Source organism: Papaver somniferum, chromosome 1, assembly GCF_003573695.1.
Source record: "Papaver somniferum cultivar HN1 chromosome 1, ASM357369v1, whole genome shotgun sequence".
In the NCBI taxonomy this organism is placed as follows: Eukaryota; Viridiplantae; Streptophyta; class Magnoliopsida; order Ranunculales; family Papaveraceae; genus Papaver; species Papaver somniferum.
Genome location: NC_039358.1, coordinates 187,735,586 through 187,758,161, shown reverse-complemented (window position 1 = coordinate 187,758,161; position 22,576 = coordinate 187,735,586). Strand labels below are relative to the sequence as shown.

The window sequence follows — 22,576 nt, the reverse complement described above, 5'->3', positions numbered from 1 at the left end:
TCCCCACACCTCATGTGTGATACTAGTTAATTTGCTAGAGTCGATTCTCCTTTAACCTTAGGTTTCTTCCCGAGACCCTGTAGGTTAACGACTGAAAGACTTCATTGGGATTGTGAAGCCAGACGAAACTACTTCTCTTGTAGTTGAGCGATCTGATCTTTCCATTTTCTATCGTACGAGTTCAAATGAATAATTAAATTGAGATTATATCTCCGATAGGGCAAGATAAAAAGAAATCACAAACATCTTCGTCTCATCGTTTGTGATTCCGCAACTTCTTGTTTCGCTACCATACGATTAAGATTGTTGTGAGGTGATTGATAATACTAGGTTGTTCTTCGGGAATATAAGTCTGTATTATCAATTAGTTCATGTTCACCTTGATTTATCAAAAGACAGAACAAAAACTCTTAGGTTTATCTGTGGGAGATAGATTTACATATCATACACTTTTCTGTGTGATACAGATTTGTTTATTAAAGTATTCGACTTTGGGTCGTAGAAACTCTTGGTTGTGGGTGAGATCAGCTAAGGGAATCAAGTGCGTAGTATCTTGCTGGGATCAGAGACGTAAGGAACGCAACTGTACCTTGAATCAGTGTGAGATTGATTAGAGTTAAACTATAATCCAGACCGAAGTTAGTTTGTAGTAGGCTAGTGTATGTAACGGCTTAATACAGTGTGGTTTTCAATCTGGACTAGGTCCCGGGATTTTTCTGCATTTGCGGTTTCCTCGTTAGCAAAATTTCTGGTGTCTGTGTTATTTCTATTCCGCATTATATTTCATTATATAATTGAAATATCACAGGTTGTGCGTTAAGATCAATCAATTAGAATATCCAACCTTTGGTTGTTGATTTAAATTGATTGACACTTGGATATTGATATTTAGTACCATCCAAGTTATTATCCTTGTATTTGATAAAGACTCGCAGATTTCTATTTGCTTGAGTAAAGATCAAATCAAGTGAGAGATATTAACTCCTCAAATATACTTTTTTCTAGATTGAGTCTGACTGTCTAGTTGATTCTCTAGAAAGTATATTGGAGTTAGTCCATACAGATTGTTAATCGAAATATTAGGTGTGGTTGTTATACCCACGCTTTTTCAATTGGTATCAGAGCAGGCAAACACGTTAAAGACCTTATAAGTCTGTGTTTGTAGCGATCTGATTATGGAAGAGTCTATCTCTAATAACGTACCAGTTCAGAAATTACCAGATGATTCTAAAAGCTTGGATTCACCTGAGAGAACTGTCACATCTAAGTCAATATATAAACATTCTCTTGATGTAAAAACTGTTGATTGGGAAACTCTCCTAGAAGAACAGTTGGATGAACTTTCTGATGAAGGTGATTCAGATATTGATAGAGATGTTGATGAGGAAGTCTCAGAGTATGTTAAGTTTTTGGATTCATGGAATATGAAGAAGATTACAACTTCTCATGTCTCACCTCTTCGGGCTCCTCTCTGTCGAGAAACCAAGAAATTGAGAAGATGTTACGCAGGTGTTTATTTTTCGAATCGTTCTAACGAATCGATCCTCAAGGATTCTGAGGAAAACCTACGTATGAAGTCACTTGAATGTGATAATCTTTATCAAAAGTACTTTTTGTTGGAAGAGAAACTTGTAGAATCTGGAACAAGGTTTAACTCTTAACAAATTAGTTTTGATGACAGAGAAAGTGCTTGTCTCGCTCGAGAAAAACGCCTTGAGGATGATTTAGCTGTTGCTCTTGATAAAATCAAGATGTTGGAAGATGACTTGAAAAAATTCAATACTAGTTCAAGCAAATTGACCACTATGCTAGGAGCAAGTAAAAGTCATCGTGATACACGAGGATTGGGATATAAGGGAATAGATGCTCCAAGTATTAGCAAAGAGGTAAAATTTGTCAAGGCTAGTAATTCTTCTCAACAAAAGGTTTCCACTGATGGAAAAAGTGAAATACCTTTACCGGAAATTAAGGTTCGAAAGAGCAAAGTATATCAACCTCCAAAGTCAGCACATACGGATCGAGGTAAGAACATTCCTTATGTTTGCCACTATTGAGGAAATAAAGGTCACCTAGAAAGGAGATGTCGTTTTCGTATAAGGAATGAAAAACTTCATGATGTTCTTGTTTGGGCATCACAAGAAGTTGTGAAACCAAGATCATATGTTAAGGCTAATCCCCTTAATGCTACAGGTTGTAATTGTCCAGCCTTTAGGAAAATGAATCAGTGTTGTGATAAACCTATTTTTGCCTATAGACGTCATACGAATCCTTTTCACAATCATAATGGTTATCAAAAGGATAACTTCGTAAAGACGAAGACAAGATCCGATGTTCCCAGTTGGAGAAAGACTAACTTGCAAAAGAATAGTAAATCCAATCCTCTTTCGAGAAATCTTGAAGAGAGTAACGGGAAGAAGGTTCTGGTTGTTTCTAAATACACTCATAGGTGGGTTCCAAAGAAAGTCAATGACACTTTAAGTGTGAAAAGGAATGATCTCCCAGAAAATTCCATGACTATGGAGAAGGCAGTATCCATGATGTTGGAACTTAAAGAGTTCTTTGGGAAGATGGATTTGGATGTGAAAGGTTCTAAAAGTGATCTCTTTCATGATAATCCAAAAGTCACTTGTGGTGAGCAAGACATTGTTCACCTCAACACAACTTGAGTGTGTTTTAAGTGCATCCTCACCAAGGAATGCCCGTTATGTATACGGTGAGGGAAGCACGAAAATTGGGGCGCACAGATTATGTTTGGTAAGGATGTAGAATTCAATTGGATTCATCTAAAAAGGTATGTCTATAAACTTGAGCAAGATTTGTGCTTTTATTTTCTTAGAGAACTGATAATGATTCACGTACCTTTCTTATCGTTCTTTTCTACCTAACTTGATATGTGTTTAAGGTTCTTAAATGTTTAGGTTTGAAAATAATAGTTCGGGATGTTTGGACTACATGGTACATATACCAGGTATGCATAACATCATTTAAAATCAAAATCCAGGGGTTTAGGTACGCATACCCGGTTGCATACTGCTCCAGGATACGAAAATTCGTTTGCAAACCTGTATGCATACTTGACGTCGATATTCGGTAAATTTGTTTTGGCCATAACTTCTTCGTCCGAACTCGGAATGACCTCATTCTTTTTGCATTATTTTCCTCTTTGAATTACATTCAAAATGATGATGAGAAATCTTAAATGTGAATGAGTTGAGGTTGGTCTTTGTCCCGTATCTTGTTTTTGAGTGTTTTGCTCCGTTTCGTCGCACTTGTTCTACTGGATTTGGGCACTTGGATTCTTGGAGTAATTCTCTTCTAAGCTCATTTGTAGATTTTACAAGAATGATGTTGGTGAATCACAAAGAAGGAAATTCAAGAATGGGAAGTAGTACGCATTGTTATATGATTCTTGAATGTTCACAATCATCTTATGTGAACTATGATGCATGGTCTTTAATGACTTTGTATGTTCTTCTTTGTTAAGAAAATATTTTTATACACTTTTGGTAACCACTCTTGGTGTAAATCCGTGTGAAAAAAATTGATTCTACCTTCTAAGGACAAAGATTGATTTTTGCAGTTTTAATCTTTAAGGTTTTATATATTGCAATATGTTATGGGATATGTGTGTTTGCGTCTGTGAACTATGATTGTCCCATACAATGTCAAAAGTTATCTCCTTCATATGTCGATATGCATGTATTGGTAAAAGATCGATGAACTTTTGACAAAACAGAAATTGAACCTATTATGTCGTTATGCAAATAATTGATGGAAGATGAGATGAATTTTTGCCTACAAAGATTATGTCTATTATATGTTGTTATGCAAATAGTGATGAAAATAGAATGAATCTTTGTCCATTCCGCAGTATTGATCTTCCCTGATCCATATTTTATGTATACATACTGTGCGGCTCCATAAGTCTTCTTATGTGAGCATTTCCAACTAAACAAATCATAGATTCGTTTGTGATTAATTTGGTTGTGTATTCCGATTAAATTAATCATGGGTTCTCTTGTGATTAGATTAATTAAGAATTTTTGGATACAAAATCATTTTGTGGTTTTTGGTGTCCAAAGAAATTCTTCTTTTCTTGTAAAATTAAAGTCGCTCTTGTTGTTCTTTCGGGAATGACATCAAATGGGGGAGAGTTCTTTTGAACTTGCGCTTAATTTCCATATCCTTGTGGGGAGTGCGGCTGTGGAATTTTGAGGAGTTATCTTGTATATTTGTAAACTCCGTCATGAATGCATTTAGCCTCAGCTATATGATTACATCAAAACAAGTTGATATGTGCTTTTCTTTGGTCTTGAAGTGTCTCCATGAAAATTTCATTAGGATCCCGTTTTCGTACCTTTGCCAATTTTATTGACAAAAAAGGGGAGAATTAATATGTAGTTCACACTACAAATATATATGGTTTTCGGATCATTATGTAAGGGGGAGTGGTTTTCGTGTTGAAACGAAGTATTGACTAAGGGGGAGTGATACATATCACCATAGTATTGTTGCCGAAGTTGTGATATAAGAACTTTGATACTGTGTAAAAATACTATGACACTGTATAAAAATGATCGAGAGCTTTTGTTTTCTCATTGTTATGGCTACAAAACTTCAACAACTATGATGCTGAATTGAACATCTATGGAATCGTGGGAGTACTTGGAAAAGACGAAGTTTTCGAGTAATGTTGAAGCACCAAGGAGATCAAGCATGTGGACGAGAAGCTACAAAGTTTTATTTATTTTGTAATCCATATGTATTGATAGTTTTGCCACTAAAATTGACAAAGGGGGAGATTGTTAGAGCACTGCTCGGTCAAACTCGCATGCGTTGCTATCTCAAGCATGTTTGTCAATTTTAGGTGTCAAAACTATATGTCTTGATTTCTAGACTACTTATAGCTAAGTCTCGGCTTAGGACAGATTAGTGTAGTTGAGCTCCAGACTCCATGGCGATTATCTTACGAAGACAAAGAACTACTCGAGGAACTAGTGGAACTTCATCCGACTAAAAGGTATGTGGAGACTTGAACTTATCTATCACTCAAAAGTCTATCTATCTATCTCCTACTCTTGAGACAAAGTCGTATAAGTATGATAGTTTTCATACATACACATTTGCTATTTCGAGTCGAGTTTACTCGCCTATCTTTTTCTCGAAATACGTGTTGGTGAGCTTTTGCTTTAGCCACTTTTCATCTTTATCCGTGACGAAAGTCATGATGACGTTTCAATCTTGAAAATAGCTTTGATGACGATAGTCGTGAATAACGATTGTTATAACATTATAGAAGAATGTTTCAATGATTGAAATGTAGAGTTGAGATTATGTAACCAACTATGGATATAAGCATATATAGTGTGTTCGCACATTAGTGTATAAATCCATGTGCCGGAAACCAATTGTGTGCACTTGTGCATGCGACATTGGTAAAGGAGACAAGTTGGGTACGCGTACTGGCGGAAGTTTTCTGACCGAAAACTTCTGCTGGAGTTTGTAGTTTACAAACTGGAAAACCAGTCTCCTTAGGTACGCGTACTCACGGAAGTTTTCGAACTGAAAAATTTATGCTGAGTTTCCAAACTCAAATCTGGTAGCTAAGGTACACGTACCCGTACGCGTACACAAGCTGGTTATTTCTCAAATTGGAAGTTCATGAACTTAAAACAATAAATTATGAGGAATGCAATCTTTGCAAACCGTGGCTATATTGTTCATGAATTGATTCAAGTGATTCAAAAAGATTTTGTTTCAATTGTGTCTATGAATAAAGACCTAAGAAATTGAAAAACTCTATCAACTAGTTCTTATGAGTCATTTGAACTAGTTATGAGAAAGATGAATATGGTTGATATGAAAGTACTCATATGGATAACCTCGGTTAACTATTTGTGAACCAACCAAGTGTACACGTTTAGGTACGGTTACTCAAACCTAAATGAAACACATTTCATTTGTGTATGACAAGCTAAGTTTCGATCTAACGGTTGAAAGATATTAGCTTGGAGAAATCAGGTTTTTCATCTAACAGTGAATATTGAATGCTTTATTACCAAGGTAACTTGGATTGCAAACCCTGATTTGAAAACTATATAAAGGAGACATCTAGCAACTGGAATAACTAATCCCCACACCTCATGTGTGATACTAGTTAGTTTGCTAGAGTCGATTCTCCTTTAACCTTAGGTTTCTTCCCGAGACCATGTAGGTTAACGACTGAAAGACTTCATTGGGATTGTGAAGCCAGACGAAACTACTTCTCTTGTAGTTGAGCGATCTGATCTTGCCATTTTCTATCGTACGATTTCAATTGAATAATTGTCTTGAGATTATATCTCCGATAGGGCAAGATAAAAAGAAATCACAAACATCTTCGTCTCATCGTTTGCGATTCCGCAACATCTTGTTTCGCTACCATACGATTAAGATTTCGGTGAGGTGATTGATAATACTAGGTTGTTCTTCGGGAATATAAGTCCGGATTCTCAATTAGTTCTTGTTCACCTTGATTTATCAAAAGACACAACAAAAACTCTTAGGTATATCTGTGGGAGACAGATTTACCTATCATAGACTTTTCTGTGTGATACAAATTTGTTTATTAAAGTCTTCGACTTTGGGTCGTAGCAACTCTTGGTTGTGGGCGAGATCATCTAAGGGAATCAAGTGCGTAGTATCTTGCTGGGATCAGAGACATAAGGAGTGCAACTGTACCCTGAATCAGTATGAGATTGATTAGGGTTCAACTACAGTCTAGACCAAAGTTATTTTGTAGTAGGTTAGTGTCTGTAACGGCTTAATACAATGTGGTGTTCAATCTGGACTAGGTCCCGGGGTTTTTCTGCATTTACGGTTTCCTCGTTAACAAAATTTCTGGTGTCTGTGTTATTTTTATTCCGCATTATATTTCGTTATATAATTGAAATATCACATGTCGTGCGTTCAGATCAATCAATTAGAATATCCAACCTTTAGTTGTTGATTTAAATTGATTGACACTTGGATATTGGTCTTTAGTACCATCCAAGTTATTATCCTTGTATTTGATAAAGACTCGCAGATTTCTATTTGCTTGAGTAAAGATCAAATCAAGTGAGAGAGATATTAACTCCTCACTATACTTTTCTCTAGATTGTGTCTGACTGTCTAGTTGATTCTCTAGAAAGTATATTGGAGTTAATCCATACAGATTGCTAATCGAAATATTGGGTGTGGTTGTTATACCCCCGCTTTTTCATATGTCTTCACATTTTCACCATCGATATCATAACTAATTTAAATCTTTCTTGTATTAAACATTGGATTAAACATTGCACCATCAATATCATAAATAAAAACACACTACATTGGATTAAACAACTACATCATACATGAGAATAAAGGAAATACATTAGATTAAAACAACTACTACATAGGCGTCAATTCTCATCGGGTGGCGGAATTCCTAGGACGATGTAGGGATCGTATCTGTTGAGCACCCTAAGAATGTTGAAACAAGCTTGGAATTCGAAAGGACGTCCGCCGTGAGATACTGCCCACATCGCTAGTGTTCTAGGTTCCACTTCATTTACAGCTTCACCATTGAGTTTATTTTTGTGATTGTGCACTAGTACAACTAGGAATTCCGAAACATGATGACTAATTACACTAAAACGATACGACAATCCGTGAGAATCACGCCATAAATGTTCTCTATTTCAGCGACGAACATTCTGTAAACTTTCTCACAGAAACACAACGTCGATTCGGCTATATTCCTAAAAACAGCTTCTTGTGTGTGAAAAATAAAGGCTCTACAAATAGCTAAATCCTCTTGTTGAGTGAATCTAACACCACAAACTCTGGGAGGCATTTTTGTAGATGATTTGAGAGTGACAGATTTAGAATGTGTAGAATGTGTGAATTTGGAGTTGAAATGAGGAATATTTATAGAATTGAAAATTCTAATCGCTGGATGACAAGATTTTTCAGCCGTTCGCGGTTTTGGTTCACAGTTGGAGGATTAACTTCAAACGATGGCGTGTGAAGGAAAAACGGGCGGTCTTGGGACACACGCCAGCGTTTGTGGTTCAAACGCCAGCGTGTTTGCCACAACCGCCCGGTGTTCCATCAAGCACGCGCCTGTTCTTCCGTCTCACTCATCAAACCAAGAATTTTGTTGGTTTGCCCATCCGTTTTTCATGTTTGTTGAGTCCATAGTGGGACCAAAATGAACAAATGTCATGTTACCGTTTAAAGTACCCTTTCAAGTAGTTTGGCTGACTCTGGAGCAGACAACTTCGATAGCCCTTGTTCATAAAATGGCATGAATTACTTTACTGCCACCCTCTCTTGCCATCGACTATTGGAAAATCAACGACTCAAATTCTCTGGAGTCATCATACGACAGTACTCGAGGAATACGAAATACATCACCAAAAATATTGGCCGCGCTGAAGTACATTTTCCTTCTTCCCCTCCTTATCCAATCCCTCTCTTTCTCCCATGAGCTACAAGCTGCAAAACCCACCAAAAACCTCCACCAATGGCTTCTCAAAATCCAAATCTCGAATCCCAGAATACCCTGCTTTAAAAAAATTAACTTCATCTAGTAATTGAAATCATTTTCAAAACTTCCAATACCCATGGATCTTTCATCCCCACTTAAACATCTCAACTCACTATCACCATCTGATTTCTCATTCTCTTCTTCTCTATCACCATTTTCTTTTTTCAAAAACCCTAATTCAAGAAAACCCATCTCTCAAAGCTCACGTATTTTTGCTGTCACAATAAACCCTTCAGAACTTCCAAGGAGTAGTCCTCAAAGACTTCTTAAAGAACTAAATGAACGTAAAAAAACTGCTTTCCCAAAGAAGAAGATTCCACCTAAACGATTCATTCTTAAACCTCCATTAGATGATGCAAAATTAGCTGACAGATTTCTAAATAGTCCACAAATGTCTCTTAAAGCATTCCCTTTGTTAAGTTCTTGTTTGCCTTCTAATCGTCTCAATACTGGTGATAAAACTTGGATTGATGAATATCTTCTTGAAGCTAAACAAGCTCTAGGTTATCCGCTTGAACCAACTGAGTTGTTAGGTGATGATAATCCAGCTAAACAATTTGATACATTGTTATATTTAGCTTTTCAACATCCTTCTTGTGAGAGAACAAATGTTAGACATATTAGGTCAGGGCATTCAAGGTTATGGTTTTTAGGTCAATATGTACTTGAATTGGCGCTTGCCGAATTTTTTCTGCAGAGATATCCAAGAGAATCACCAGCTCCAATGAGGGAAAGAATGTTTGGATTAATTGGAAAGAGATATTTACCTAAGTGGATTAAAGCTGCTAGCTTGCATAATTTGGTGTTTCCGTTTGATGATATGGATAAGTTGATCAGAAAAGATAGGGAACCACCTGTCAAGTAAGTTTCCTTTAAAATTGTGATTGTGAGTTTCGGATTGGTATGTTTATGTAGATTGTAGATGCTTATATGCCTGTTGATGGACTTGAGAATCACAGAAATGGCCTTGTTGTATTCACCAACTTGAATGAGATGTCTGGCTATAATGTTTGCTAATGGACATTCTAAATTTAAGAGCATTTTCAGTTGAAATTAGTCGTCTTTCTGCATAAACTAAGCTAGGCTGATAGTTGTCACCTTGTTTGTGGGAATTATTAATGAATATGCTTGAAGTTAAAGCATAGGTTACCTATGGACAGCAATATGTTCATCAACATTTTATTTATTTTAGATAAGTCACAAGGTGTGTTGAGTTCTCACAGCTTTTAAAGAATCCATTTGATGAATTCAGTATAATGGTAATAAACATTTTAGGGTATGGTAAAGGCTGTGAACCTATAGCGGGTTTTAGCTACTGTGGTTTCATAGTAGAGACTTCAGAATAGCTCTGATTATGTTTTGTGATCGGCACAAGCTAAGGTTCTGTGTCCTTTTACTTGTGATATGACCAGGTCTGTGTTCTGGGCTCTATTTGGAGCGATATACCTTTGCTTTGGCATGCCAGAAGTATATCGTGTTCTTTTTGAGGTATTTGGAATGGACCCAGATGATGAGAGTTGCCAACCGAAACTGCGGAGGCAACTTGAAGATGTTGACTATGTTTCGGTCGAATTTGAAGGCAACAAGCTCAGTTGGCAAGATGTTGCTGTCTACAAGGCAAGGGAAATTGAGTTCCTTTCTTGTTTCTGTCGCTCCATTTTATATGACAATCTTTAATGTACAATAGCTCTTTCATCATTACTACACTCTTGGATATTGCTAGCGAAAGCTATTCATGCATTTTCTCCCCATCCATGTTTCTACAATACGCACTATGCAAATTTGTAGCTTAAGCATCTATCTTCATGTTTGAATTTGGTTCGAATTGTTTATTTTACGGAGTAAACTGATAAGGTTGCAAATACAATATTTTTGCACCCAGTCATTAATAATTCTTTGAGGGCATTTGGTTGATTCTCTATTAGTTCTTTTCTCTCAAATGTCTGGAATTTCGATGTTTTTAAATGTACTCTTTCTTCTTTTCTATGCAGCCTCCAGAGGATACACTTTTTGCACACCCCAGACTTTTTAGAGCATGTGTTCCCCCTGGGATGCATCGATTCAGAGGTAATATCTGGGATTATGAGAGTAGACCCCAAGTCATGCAAGCACTGGGATACCCCTTGTGGATGACTGATCGAATTCCAGAAATTACGGATGCCAGGAATATTGAACTTGGACTCGGCCTACAGGTATCTTATTTATGATCCCTGCCTTTCCTATTGATGCGGTTCTAGCCCCTGCATCACCTATTCTCACCATTTTGGTGTTACTATCCTCATAGTGAGCGAGTACAAATGGATACTAGAGCTAGAAAAGGAACATGAATCCCTTTGGGGACCGTTTTGAGAATGGTTTATCAAAAGCTCTACAATCTAAATATTATGATAAATAAGAGTAGGAAAACATTACTCTATACAAATCTTAAGCATCTGTTCCAATTTCAGAAGATTGTGGCACGATTTCTCCATATGTACTATTAGCTATCAACATTGAAGTATAAATTCTTAGGTAAATGTGTTGCTGGGTGACAAGACGAATATGGTTTTCAGCTATGGCCGGTGGATTACTAATACTGTAGATTCATCAACTCGTCATTGGTCTATATTTGCTAATTGGATGATTTCTTATAATATGAAACAGCCTCAATCTGATGATGCATGTTGAACGTTTATTGAAGAACCTTTTACCTGCCAACTCCTAATATACTCTTATACATTTTCTTCATGCAGCTATGCTTCATGCACCCATCAAAATACAAGTTCGACCATCCTCGGTTTTGCTTTGAACGGTTGGAATATGTTGGTCAAAAAATTCAGGTATATTAAATCGCTTTCGCCTTTATGCTTCTGTCTCTGTCTGGAATAATTCAATGAGAAAATTCTGAGATGTTTGATATTTGCATGCGGTGAAATTGGTCTGCATTACCTAGAAACCTGGGGTTTTATACTTTGATCTAGAAGAGTTCGAGACCTTTCTGAAGGTTTTTCGCCTTTCCACCTCCGTCTGTTAACATTTTCACCTTTCTCTGCCGAAGGGATTAACATGCTGCAAACCTATACTTGGAACTTCTTGTTTCTGGTTACCTGTCAGCTATATTTTACATAAAATAATGATAGTTAAATCAAGAAAAAGTTCATCTGTCCTATAGATGTGCCTATCCAAATTTGGAATCCTGCATTGTACAATGTTGCCACACCTTTCGAAGGTTGCATCTTGTACATCGTGATATTGTTTGAATAAAAAAGTCGTAATTATGCACTTATGCCAAATTTATGTAAATTTTACCATTATCTTTCGGAGCCATATGTTTGACAATGTTTTTATACACAACAACTGGTAGGCCTAATTCTAGAAGAATAACAGAAGCAATCATTGAATTAAAGGAAAAATGTGTGTTTTGTTTGTGATCGCACAAGTTATCAGGAAAGAAGATACTAGTACAACTGAAAAAAAATATCTGCCTATCAAGTTTTTGACGAGTTTAAGTAACTGGGAACATGGTGGCATATTATATTACTAAAAAACCTGGAAAGAGCTGTAAATTTTGGGCTTTTTCAGGATTTCGTTCCAAAACTAGATCCGAGAATCGACCCAAGTAAAAATGCCTATATACTCTGAATATGTTTGTTCCTTTTTTTCTAACTCATCAGAATACTTCTTGTGCTCCATGTCTCTATTGTAACAGTACTACATTGTTTTGTCATGATGTCATTCCTGAATATTTCCTTTTTCTTCTTTTGTGAAAAATATGTAGGATCTTGTGATGGCAGAGAGGTTGCTGATGAAGCATATTGATGCCCCTGGAAGATGGTTACAAGAGAAGCATCGGCGACTTTTACTAAACAAATTTTGTGGAAGGTACTTGAGAGACAAACACCTCCACCGCTTCATTCTCTATGGTGAATCAGTCCAGGATTCATACGAACACAACCGCAGACTCAGGAATCCGGCCACAACTGCAGTTCAACAAGCCATTCATGGGCTTTCTTACACTGTCTATGGGAAGCCAGATGTGAGACGCCTTATGTTCGAAGTTTTCGACTTTGAGCAGATCCAACCAAAAGCAGTATAAATGAATCACATGTCCTCACGTAAATGAGCGAATCCTTTTTGTCTCCCAATATTCACAAGTTGAGTTTGATCGGTTATATTATAAATTGTGGTTTTGGTATATGTTGTATTGCGTATATCCGATATGATAAAATATAAAGCTGGTGTATATCTTCTTCTTCTTATTTTAAATAGTTGTATATCAAACTCGACTAATGTAAATTAGTGCAGTGTTTTCTGTTGAGCGTAGGTTATTCAACAAAAGCAGACCTCACGCTCATGCATTCCAAATCACAAAGCGTTATATTTCTTTGTATGTCTGCTCTTGTACTGCTACAGCACCAAATTAGAGCATTTGGCGTTTTATGACCTCAGTTAATCTATAGTTGTATAGTTACCTAAAAGATCTTTAACTGCAACAGGTGAAGATTCTAAGTGGAAAACCTAAGACCGCTAATTTTGATCAAGAATCTTGATGTTCAATACCTGATTGGAATCAAAGAAAAAAAATGATCTTTCGAAATAATCCACGAACTTAAAATTAGGTACGTAGTTTTCTCATGAACTTTAAATTTGGATTGACGGAAAACTTAAAATCATTACGTGATGACTTTACACGTATCCTTCTTCCAGAAGTATTCAAAACCCTTGAATCCCTAACACTTACAGCACCATTCACCCCAGCATCAACAAAAATCCACAACTTGATTAGTATCAATAAGGGAAAAATACGGTTTAGTCCAAATCCTATTCAAATATATTAGTTAATCCTAACTCATTCGGCTAGTTACAAATTAGTTTTTTTTATTGAAAGTACACAGATAATCTTCCTGGTTTACAATTTAGTCCAAATATTTGGAGTTTAGTCCAAAGTGATTCATGACGATGTCAGTAGTTTTAAATAATATAAAAAGAAATTAAAATCAATTTATCTTTCTAACCGTTTGTCCAAAATTTGCAAATTTTATATATTCGGAAAACTCTTTCCGAGAGCTATAATATGACTATATAATTCTCATTTTTTTTAAAACTTAGTTTACATTGGTGTACAAACATTTAAACATCTACAAAAGTACAATCTGTTTACAACCCAAACTCATTACCAACACCAGCTCCAACGCTCAACCACTCTTAACCCTACTGCTGCAAACAACTACAACACCTCAACCATTCAACTCAAATTTTTTGTCCGTTTTTGTAGCTTTCTAATCTTAGCTGCACTTCTCTGCAGCAACACCACCCATCCAACAACAACATAAATTCCTGCTCCTCAGTACCACCAACATCACACATTTTGGATTTCATCTTTGCAATTCCATGTTTATTCACCAGATCACTACTTCAGAGTTCTACCATATTAATAACATCAGTTACTCCGCTGCACCATTCCTGGCCTTGTACTGCAACATAGAAACAAACCATTCTTCCAAATTTCCCATAGCATCACCTGCAATTGCTTCATAGCCAGTTGCAGCTCATCCATACTCTGTAATTGCTCAGCCAGCAACAATACACAATGCTTCTTCATTTCGTTATCAGCTTACTCACTGCAGATTCTAAATCACACAAAGTAACAGCACTGCCTCCATCTCATATTCATCAAATCAACAGTTCTAACACCCTTGAAATCTCAGTAACACCACATTCTTTCAGACTCGAGCAGGCATAAACTCTAATCAAACCAAACACATCTTTCTTTCACTGTAAAAAACCACATCTTCTAATTCATGTACAATCATAAACTGCATCTTGTTTCTAACCAAAAATTCAACCCCAGGACAACCAGTAACAAGCATGAGACTTGCCATCAAATCGCTTGTATTAGCTCCATCAGACATAATGGCAGCGTTTTCAGTCATAGTTGTATCATGTGAACTTGAAGCCTGTGCACCTCATTTTTCTTCTGCAGCCCTTGCAGCATCGTCTTTTCTTGGCCTATCTTCCTCCATTGAAGCTCTAAGAGCAAGAGCAAGGTGTACAAGCATATACACCTCGTATAACAAGCACAAAAAAGATGCACTTTTATATGCACCTATATAACTGGTGTACAAGAAAATACACCGGTTAATTCTTACGTACTTTTAAGAATATATACTTACCAATATTTTTTGTTGAATGATTTTTTATGTTGTATATCTGACCGAGATTCGAGAGATTGTTGCCAATTTGGGTTGCATCCGTTGATTGAAGTTCTTGTGGTCAAATAGAAGCAGCATTTATAAAGCTACAATAGATATGATTATTTGGATGGATTAATACATTAGCAAGCCTGTGTTTATATTATGTGAATCAGATCTAGTTTCTCAATGACTTTGGATTTTCGTTTAACTTACTGCTGCACTTGGCCTTGATTCTACAATCTCTACGTTGTTATAGTGGAAAGATGCTTGAATTGTTGCTTGCTAGAGAAGTATTGATATAATTGACAGTATTGGAGCAATCAGACAACCCTAAGATTTCTGTCGTAACCAACATTCAGTGAATCACAACATCACTAATTCGACATCCAAAAAACGAAAAAAGATTGTTCACTAAAACTTGATTAAGAGTCCTAAAATGGGATACCATGTACATATGTAATTTCTGTCACGTGTAAAACAATGTACACTTATATTATAGGTGTACAAATATGTACACATGGTGGTGTACCACCATGTAAACATCTACAAAAATCATGAAAGAGAACCTTTATCCAAGTTACCCTGCCCTAAGGCCAAGAAATAGAAGAGTAATGTCTTTCAAACCTGGAAGTTCCAAAATTGAGCATGCGGTTGAACAATATACACATTAAAATCAACAGGTGTACATTTATGTACACGCTAACAATAACAGGTGTATATTTATATACACGCTAACAATAGCAGGTGTACAACTATGTGCACATTATCGGTCTGTAAAAGTATCGTTGATGTATCTCTAATAATTAGTAAAATCATCCGATGTTGAATGCAACTCCAAGAGAAGAGCAGAGTACAGGGGACCCAAAAAAAAATGTAAATGTTCAAAAAAAATAATTGGAATAGACCGAGAAATAGGCTTTATCCTATTGGATAAGCCTAAAATCCGACATTTATAGTTTTAATATCAGAAGAAGTCTGCGGAACTAACATTTCCTACAAATTCAATCAAAAAAATGAATGTTTTATAGATAATCTTTTGAACGAGAGGTTAATTTAGGACTAGTAAAGCTTTTATTAGGACCTTTACACAATATATTTTTAGACGGGAGATTACCTGTGTGACCACACTGTTCGTTCTAACTCATAAATCTCGTGATTGTTTCCTCCCTATTCAAACAATAAATTCAATTTTTAAGAGCATACCATAAGAATTGCATAGGTCGAGAACTATCAAATTGCGTCAAAAGAATATTTAAAGCATCAAAATCAACATAACGTCTTTCATTTGAGGTAGAAATTAGTCGCAATTGTAAGGTATTCCACATGAAAACCGTTGTTCAACTGAACACTATGTTGAAGGGATCGAGAAAAAATTACCTTGTAAATTTTATCTCCAAGAAGTGAATTTCTTAAAACTCCTCTAGATATCTCAAACAGCAGGTCTTGGCCCAACCTTGAGGAAATACCTGCTCAAAGCAATGACCCAAACATGAGGTTTACTTCCTACTGATTACCAATTCAAACATCTCAAACTTAACTGAGGTTGCGACTTACATCAAAATTTATCTGTCCTCCGACGGAAAATGTCAGGTTAAGATGAGCAAACTTCTCCCGAAACACAGAACCCATTTTTGGTCGGACATTGTGAATCTAAAATGTTTTAGAGTAAGTATTGTTAATTTATTACTGTTGGAATGAAAAAGAAATATTATAGCAAGAACCAGCCGTCGTACATATTTGTTAAAATGAATGGTTCGCTATATATACCTTGTAATACTTCTCGAAGTCATCTCGTTCTTTTTGACTACAGTTTTGTCCAATTGGTGATACATTAATCATTCCATTTCTGAAATCCATAGATGTTCTCCTGTTGAAACAGTAAGAAGAAAAGCAAGTTATCCCTTCATTTAGCTAATTTATTGAGTGCATAAAAAATCAAGACCTTATATCATTCACTTACCTTTTGATTGGGATATCAAATCAGCAATATAGTGCAGTGTAAAATTGATAAATTCCTGCAAAACATAACCACAAACTGTAAGAAGCTAATAAATGTACGTAATCCATTAGACGCCACTCAAATTTGTCTACAGGTAACAATTCAAAATATAGTAGTGCATACACAAGTTGAAGCTTTCATTAGGACAAATTCAAACTCAATCATGCATGTTCCTGAAGTTTATTCTTCTCAGCTGAATCAACTTCACATCCTCCTCTAAATCACCATATTATAGGTGCATGGTGCACCAATATGTACACTTGGATTACAGGTGAACCAATATGTACACTTGCATTACAGATGCAATTGGCGCAGTTATAGGAGCGAAATCTGACGCAGCCACAAAAGCGACATTTAGCCGCAAGCGAAATTCCTCAATCTGCAGAAAAATGTAATACGTCAATTTAATCAAATTTAGAATTAGAAATCACATGTGAAATATGGTATATAATTTTCCCTAGCAACAAATAATGATTTAATTTTCCCTAACAACAAATTATGGTTTAAGAAATATGATTTGATAAAAATCATTCGCCTTGTACTCTAATTTCAATTTTCATTTTCATATCATATATTGTATAGTATAAGACATCTCTAATCCTAGAAATGTAAAGACTTATCATGAATTTCATGAACCAATTCCTTATCGATATCATGTAAACCAATCTCCAGTTAGATATAAACGAATCCAACAAAATCCCCAAATCCAAGAAAACTAAAAAAAACAAGATCCAATTTCCAATTTATCATATAGTCAATTAAACAAAAATATAAGTAAAATACTTACAAACTTCAAGATCGCTACTACAAAACTCATCGTTTCTCCCAATACAAACAAATAAACTTGAATCCTAGTGATTGTACAGGTTCAGAATGATAAGAATCATCAGCAAAATAATTGATCGAAACATTATCTATGAACCAAAAGAGGATTTTAAGAAGAAATCATAGTAGTTAGGCTTCCAGAGAACATTGAGTCTCACATATATAAGTTTAAAATCTCCTCATCTGAATCTGAAGTTTCGAATCTCCTCCTCTGAATTTGATATATGCATAAACTTCTCCATCGATATTCGCCTTCTCTCTTAATTTCTAGGGTTTCAGCGAAAAATTAGACCAAGAAGAACAACATATTGGGAGAGAGAAAAGAAATTTGTAAGGATAATCGAGCTGAAACTAAAACCTAAAGTTTGCTGGAGAGCTCTGTCGATTAAAAGACAATGAAGAAATGATTTTGAAACAAATCTGTATTGCAGTTTTTTACATAAGGGTCATTTTTGTCATCATCAAAATTCCTTTTTGGACTGAATCGTTCACAAAAGGACCGACTCGTTCTAAATTGAGTAAATTTGGACCTCCCAGTATTAGACTTTGGAAGGCAGGACTAGAGCGTCCAAAGCCCAACATATTTGGGATTAAACGTAAGTTTCTACTATCAATAACAACTAAACTATGCCTTAACCTCAATACCCCAGAAATCTTTAAGTGAAAACTACAGTCATACCCATTTTTTAGAATTCTCCCACTATCAAACCCACCGAAAAAAAACTTCACAGTCGCACCCAATTTTCCCCCAAAAATTACTCGCTCTCCCATATTTTCTAAAATTATACTTTCGTTCATATTTCGTCTTCGTTTCCTTTGGAGGAGCTTTACGAACTAGGTTTTGTGGATCGTATGAAAGATTTGAGGTGTGGAGGATGGCTGAGAAGATGCAGATTGAGAGATTGATGGGGTTCTTGATGATTATTGAAGCTGTTATCAGGTTGACAGAGAAGAACAACGGTCGCCGCTGGTGATTTGAGAAACTGGGAAGGAATATAGGATGGATCTGAGACGTATACTTCAACACCATTGGGAAGATGTTCATCCATTAAGACATCAACTTCAATTATCGCTGCTTGAACTCCATCTCCATCCATGGATTTGATTTCGTTTCGTTTCCAATTTCTCCGTCAATTTGCTTTTCTCAAACCACTGTTCTTCGCATCCACTAGTAAGTACCTATACCTAGAAACCTAGCTAGATAGAGCCTGTTAATTCAGTACAATGTTTTTCTCTATCGGTCAAGTCCGGTAAGGATGTCCGTTAGCAGCAAACATGCTGGTGGTGATGATATCACACGATGGAACAAAAGTGATCATCAGACGTTGAATGATAAACAAGCAACCAATGACCCAAAAACTTCACCTTAATTGAACCATCCATCCCAGTCTTCCCAATCTTCTCCATCTCGATCTCCAATTTCAGGTCCAGTTATCTCATCCTCACCCCTCCCTGAGGATTGTGATCATAACGGAAACCGGAACTACATTGCAAGGGTTCCTTTCCGAAGTTGTAGTTGTACCTACGACCACTCGGGAAGATGACTATGGCAGGAAGAGGGTGTTTCAAGTGATACGTATAGAAAACTTGGTTGTTGCTTTGATTTCAGGGGTAACCTGGGTTTGGATGGATTGGGGAGGTGATTCATGGTTTTGTGGTGAAAACTGGGTATTTGGATGCTGATTTATGTGTAGGGTGTGCTTTGATTGATATGTATGTGAAGAGCGAAGAAGATTTGGTTTCTGCGAGGGAGAGTGTTTGATGAAATGTCGGTGAGAAATGTTGTTGCTTGGACTCAAATGATTACCAGATATACACAATGTAGGTTTGGTCGAGAAGCATTTGGGTTGTTTGTTGATATGATATCGAGTGAATTTGAACCTAATATGTTTAGGCTTAGTAATGTTATTTCGGGTTCAGCGGAACTTGGGAGTGTTCAGTGGGGACAACAGTTGCATTCTAGAGCGATACGAGGTGGACTTGTTATGGATGTTTGTGTTGGATGTAGTCTTGTTGCATGATATGTACGCGAAATGTTCAAAGGATGGTTCAATGTATTTGTGTTTGTTGTTGTATTTGTTGCTGCATTGAAGTAGGTGAAAGCTGGTAGTGGTGGATTGAGAGGTGCTGATGGAGGATAATGGTTTGCGTGGGAGTTATTGAAACATAAAAGAAGATGCTGATGTGGTTATGACTGCATAACATGTCATGCAGTCGAGAAAATGTCTACGTAACATGTTATGCAGTCGTGAAAATGGATGCATAACCTGTTATGCATCTACAATTTTTTTTTCATAACTTGTTATGCAGTCCAGAAAACGGTTGCATAACACGTTATGCAGTAACTTTTTTGTTACTATTGAAACCAACAAAAATAAAGACTGCATAACTTGTCATGCACCTACAATAATATCTGCATAACATGTTATGAAGTCGTGACAATGGATGCATAACCTGTTATGCGTCCGAAAATATGGCTACATAATGCATTATGCATCGAGAAAATAGATGCGTAACCTAATATGCATCCGTAAATATGGATGTATACTGCATTATGCATCAATTTTTTTTATGTACGCACTAAAATCAACCAAAACAATGGTTACATGACTTGTTATACATGCATAACTTTGTTATCCAAATGCATAATTTGTTGTGCAGTGGAGAAAATTGTTGCATAATTCGTTATGCATCTGCAGAATGTGTTATGCATCTTTTTTGGTGGCTGCATAATGGCTATGTATCAAGTTTTCGAAAATTTTGCCTAAAATTATGATCACCTCCGATTTTTTCGTGGAAAACAAAAATTTGATATTCTTGTTTGTACTCGTTGCGTAGCTCTCTTAAAAAGATTTCCAACAATATAAAATTTGTAAAATTCCGAGGCGCGGATTTTTAGATATGTTATATCCAAGTTGCGTTGTCAATTATACCCCTGATACATAACCTGTCATGCGGATGCATAATCCTTCGTGCATACATTTTTAATAATTTTATATAATTATGGGTGTCACATAAATAATTATGGGTGTTACGGTTCCTAAAATTAATTGTGGGCCTGACAATGAGAATATTATTTTTTTTGGGCCTACGCCTAATTTTCCCAATCTTTAAAGGGGAAAATTTCGGCTTGGTCCATTTATACCCGGGCCCACATCGATTTAGTGTTTACTGACAAAACGCGTGTTGTTATTTGAAAATATAGAAAAAGACGAAAATATTCTTTTTTAATTGTCATCGCCTGAAATATCAGAAACCGTATACCCTCCTCTCATTTATTCCTATAATTTCCATAAACGTTTTCACTTCCATTTCAAGTTCAGAGAGAAAAACCTGAATATACTCAATCAACTAATCAAAACCCTAACATTCTTTCGGAAACAATCCTAATCGAGTACTACATAATCAATTATATCAAAACAATCAACTAGAAATGACAAAAACTCTATTTGATGAAATCAAGAACATAGGCGGAGGCAAGAACAGGGGTACAACCAGAGGCAAGCGTGCAGATTACCTTCCTTCTGCAGAATTGTTAATCTAAGGGTTTCTTCAAACAAAATAGCTAACCTAGCTACATCAACCCTTGTCTCGTCTATACGGCTGAGTGCTTTGTCAAAATCGTCACTAGACATTCCTTTACGATTAGCGAGGATTTTTTTCTTCTCCTCTAGACGAGCGGACAAGTACTTATTATCCTTAGCAAGTTTCTCATTATCCTTCTGAGCTACGGAGCTTTGCTACAACCGCATCTTTTCTCTTGATAATCCATGTCTTTTTTGTTGCCACTCTTCAAACTTTCTCTCTAATTGGTCAATAGTGATTTGCTGGAGATTTAGCTTGGCGATATGCCCATTCAACATACTTTAAGTTTCTTTCAGTTCCCGGATCAATTCAGTTTTTTCTTCGTGAAGTGTAAGGTTTAACTCATCTACATTCTCCAACTCCCGATCTAGATGAACTATGCCATCATCACTATATTCTTCATTTTTGGCATCATATAATTCGACATCAAATATGCACTCTCGAATGATTTCTTCTCGCTCTAGTGCAGTTTGTTCCTGCTTCCAACAATACATTTCAGGGAAGCAAGGAAGCCTGGGTGCTAAAATGTAAGACACAAATAAAAATGATATAAAATTAAGAGTAAGTTCATTTTCCAAGAATTTCTATGTTACGATTTCTCAAAGATTCGTTAAATTCCCTTTCCAAATCCAACTCTTTCTGTAGACGAAAATTTTCTTTCGCTAATTGTTCTCATTCTTCCTCAACGGTAACAGATTCTTCAATATAAGACAAATGGCAATGGAACTCCTTCATATCCGAAGCAAGAGACGTTCAAACCAGAAAGTGATACAAGGAATACGGCGAAGTTAACACGTCATGTACCAAAATCATCAATCCTCTATGATGCTTAGGCGTCAGCGAAGTATAAAACTCTCTTTTGAAGATATATTAAGACCTTGTAAATACCCATCGAAAATAGTTCTACAATGAATTTCATATTCCAATATTCTTGTTATCGGTGAAATGATGAGGGTACGCAAATACTCCACAATTGCTTAATTTCAACCTATAAGTCTTATACCATGTGTGATCGTCTATGGACAATAGTAGAGATAATACAACAACAAGGTATACACTTGATTATAGTTACCGTATAAAAACCGATTAACTACAGGATCATTATCAAGTGTCTTAGATTAACATACTTATAATGCGGAAGTAAAGTAAATAACACAAACAAGATTTTTTTAACAAGGAAACCGCAAATGCAGAAAAATCCCGGGAGCTAGTCCAGTTTTGAATACTCTCAGAATTAAGCCGCTATATGGAGAACAAAAGTCAACTTCGTATAGTTGAGATTGAGACCAAGTAAACTACCCTTAGTTACTTAGTTCCCTAATTATTCTTGCATCTACGACCTTCGGGTCACGCACGTGAACCCCAAGACAGACATCACTATCTTGAGTTGCTATACCCTTGTAAAGACTTTTGTACTCAACTCCTTTTGATCGTATTCCA

General features: G+C 36.2%; 1 protein-coding gene and 1 pseudogene across 1 annotated transcript; one reads left to right on the top strand and one right to left on the bottom strand.

Annotated features, from left to right (window-relative positions):
* The first annotated feature begins 8,444 nt into the window (after window positions 1-8,444).
* LOC113310149 (ribonuclease III domain-containing protein RNC1, chloroplastic-like) lies at window positions 8,445-12,851 on the top strand. The gene is made up of 5 exons (XM_026558731.1): window positions 8,445-9,415; window positions 9,967-10,171; window positions 10,546-10,746; window positions 11,287-11,373; window positions 12,312-12,851. The coding sequence occupies exons 1-5, from the start codon at window positions 8,631-8,633 to the stop codon at window positions 12,627-12,629; spliced, it is 1,596 nt and encodes a 531-aa protein (XP_026414516.1). The 5' UTR covers window positions 8,445-8,630; the 3' UTR covers window positions 12,630-12,851.
* Window positions 12,852-13,720: 869 nt separating this feature from the next.
* Window positions 13,721-18,648, bottom strand: LOC113355878 (annotated as a pseudogene).
* Between the last annotated feature and the right edge of the window lie 3,928 nt (window positions 18,649-22,576).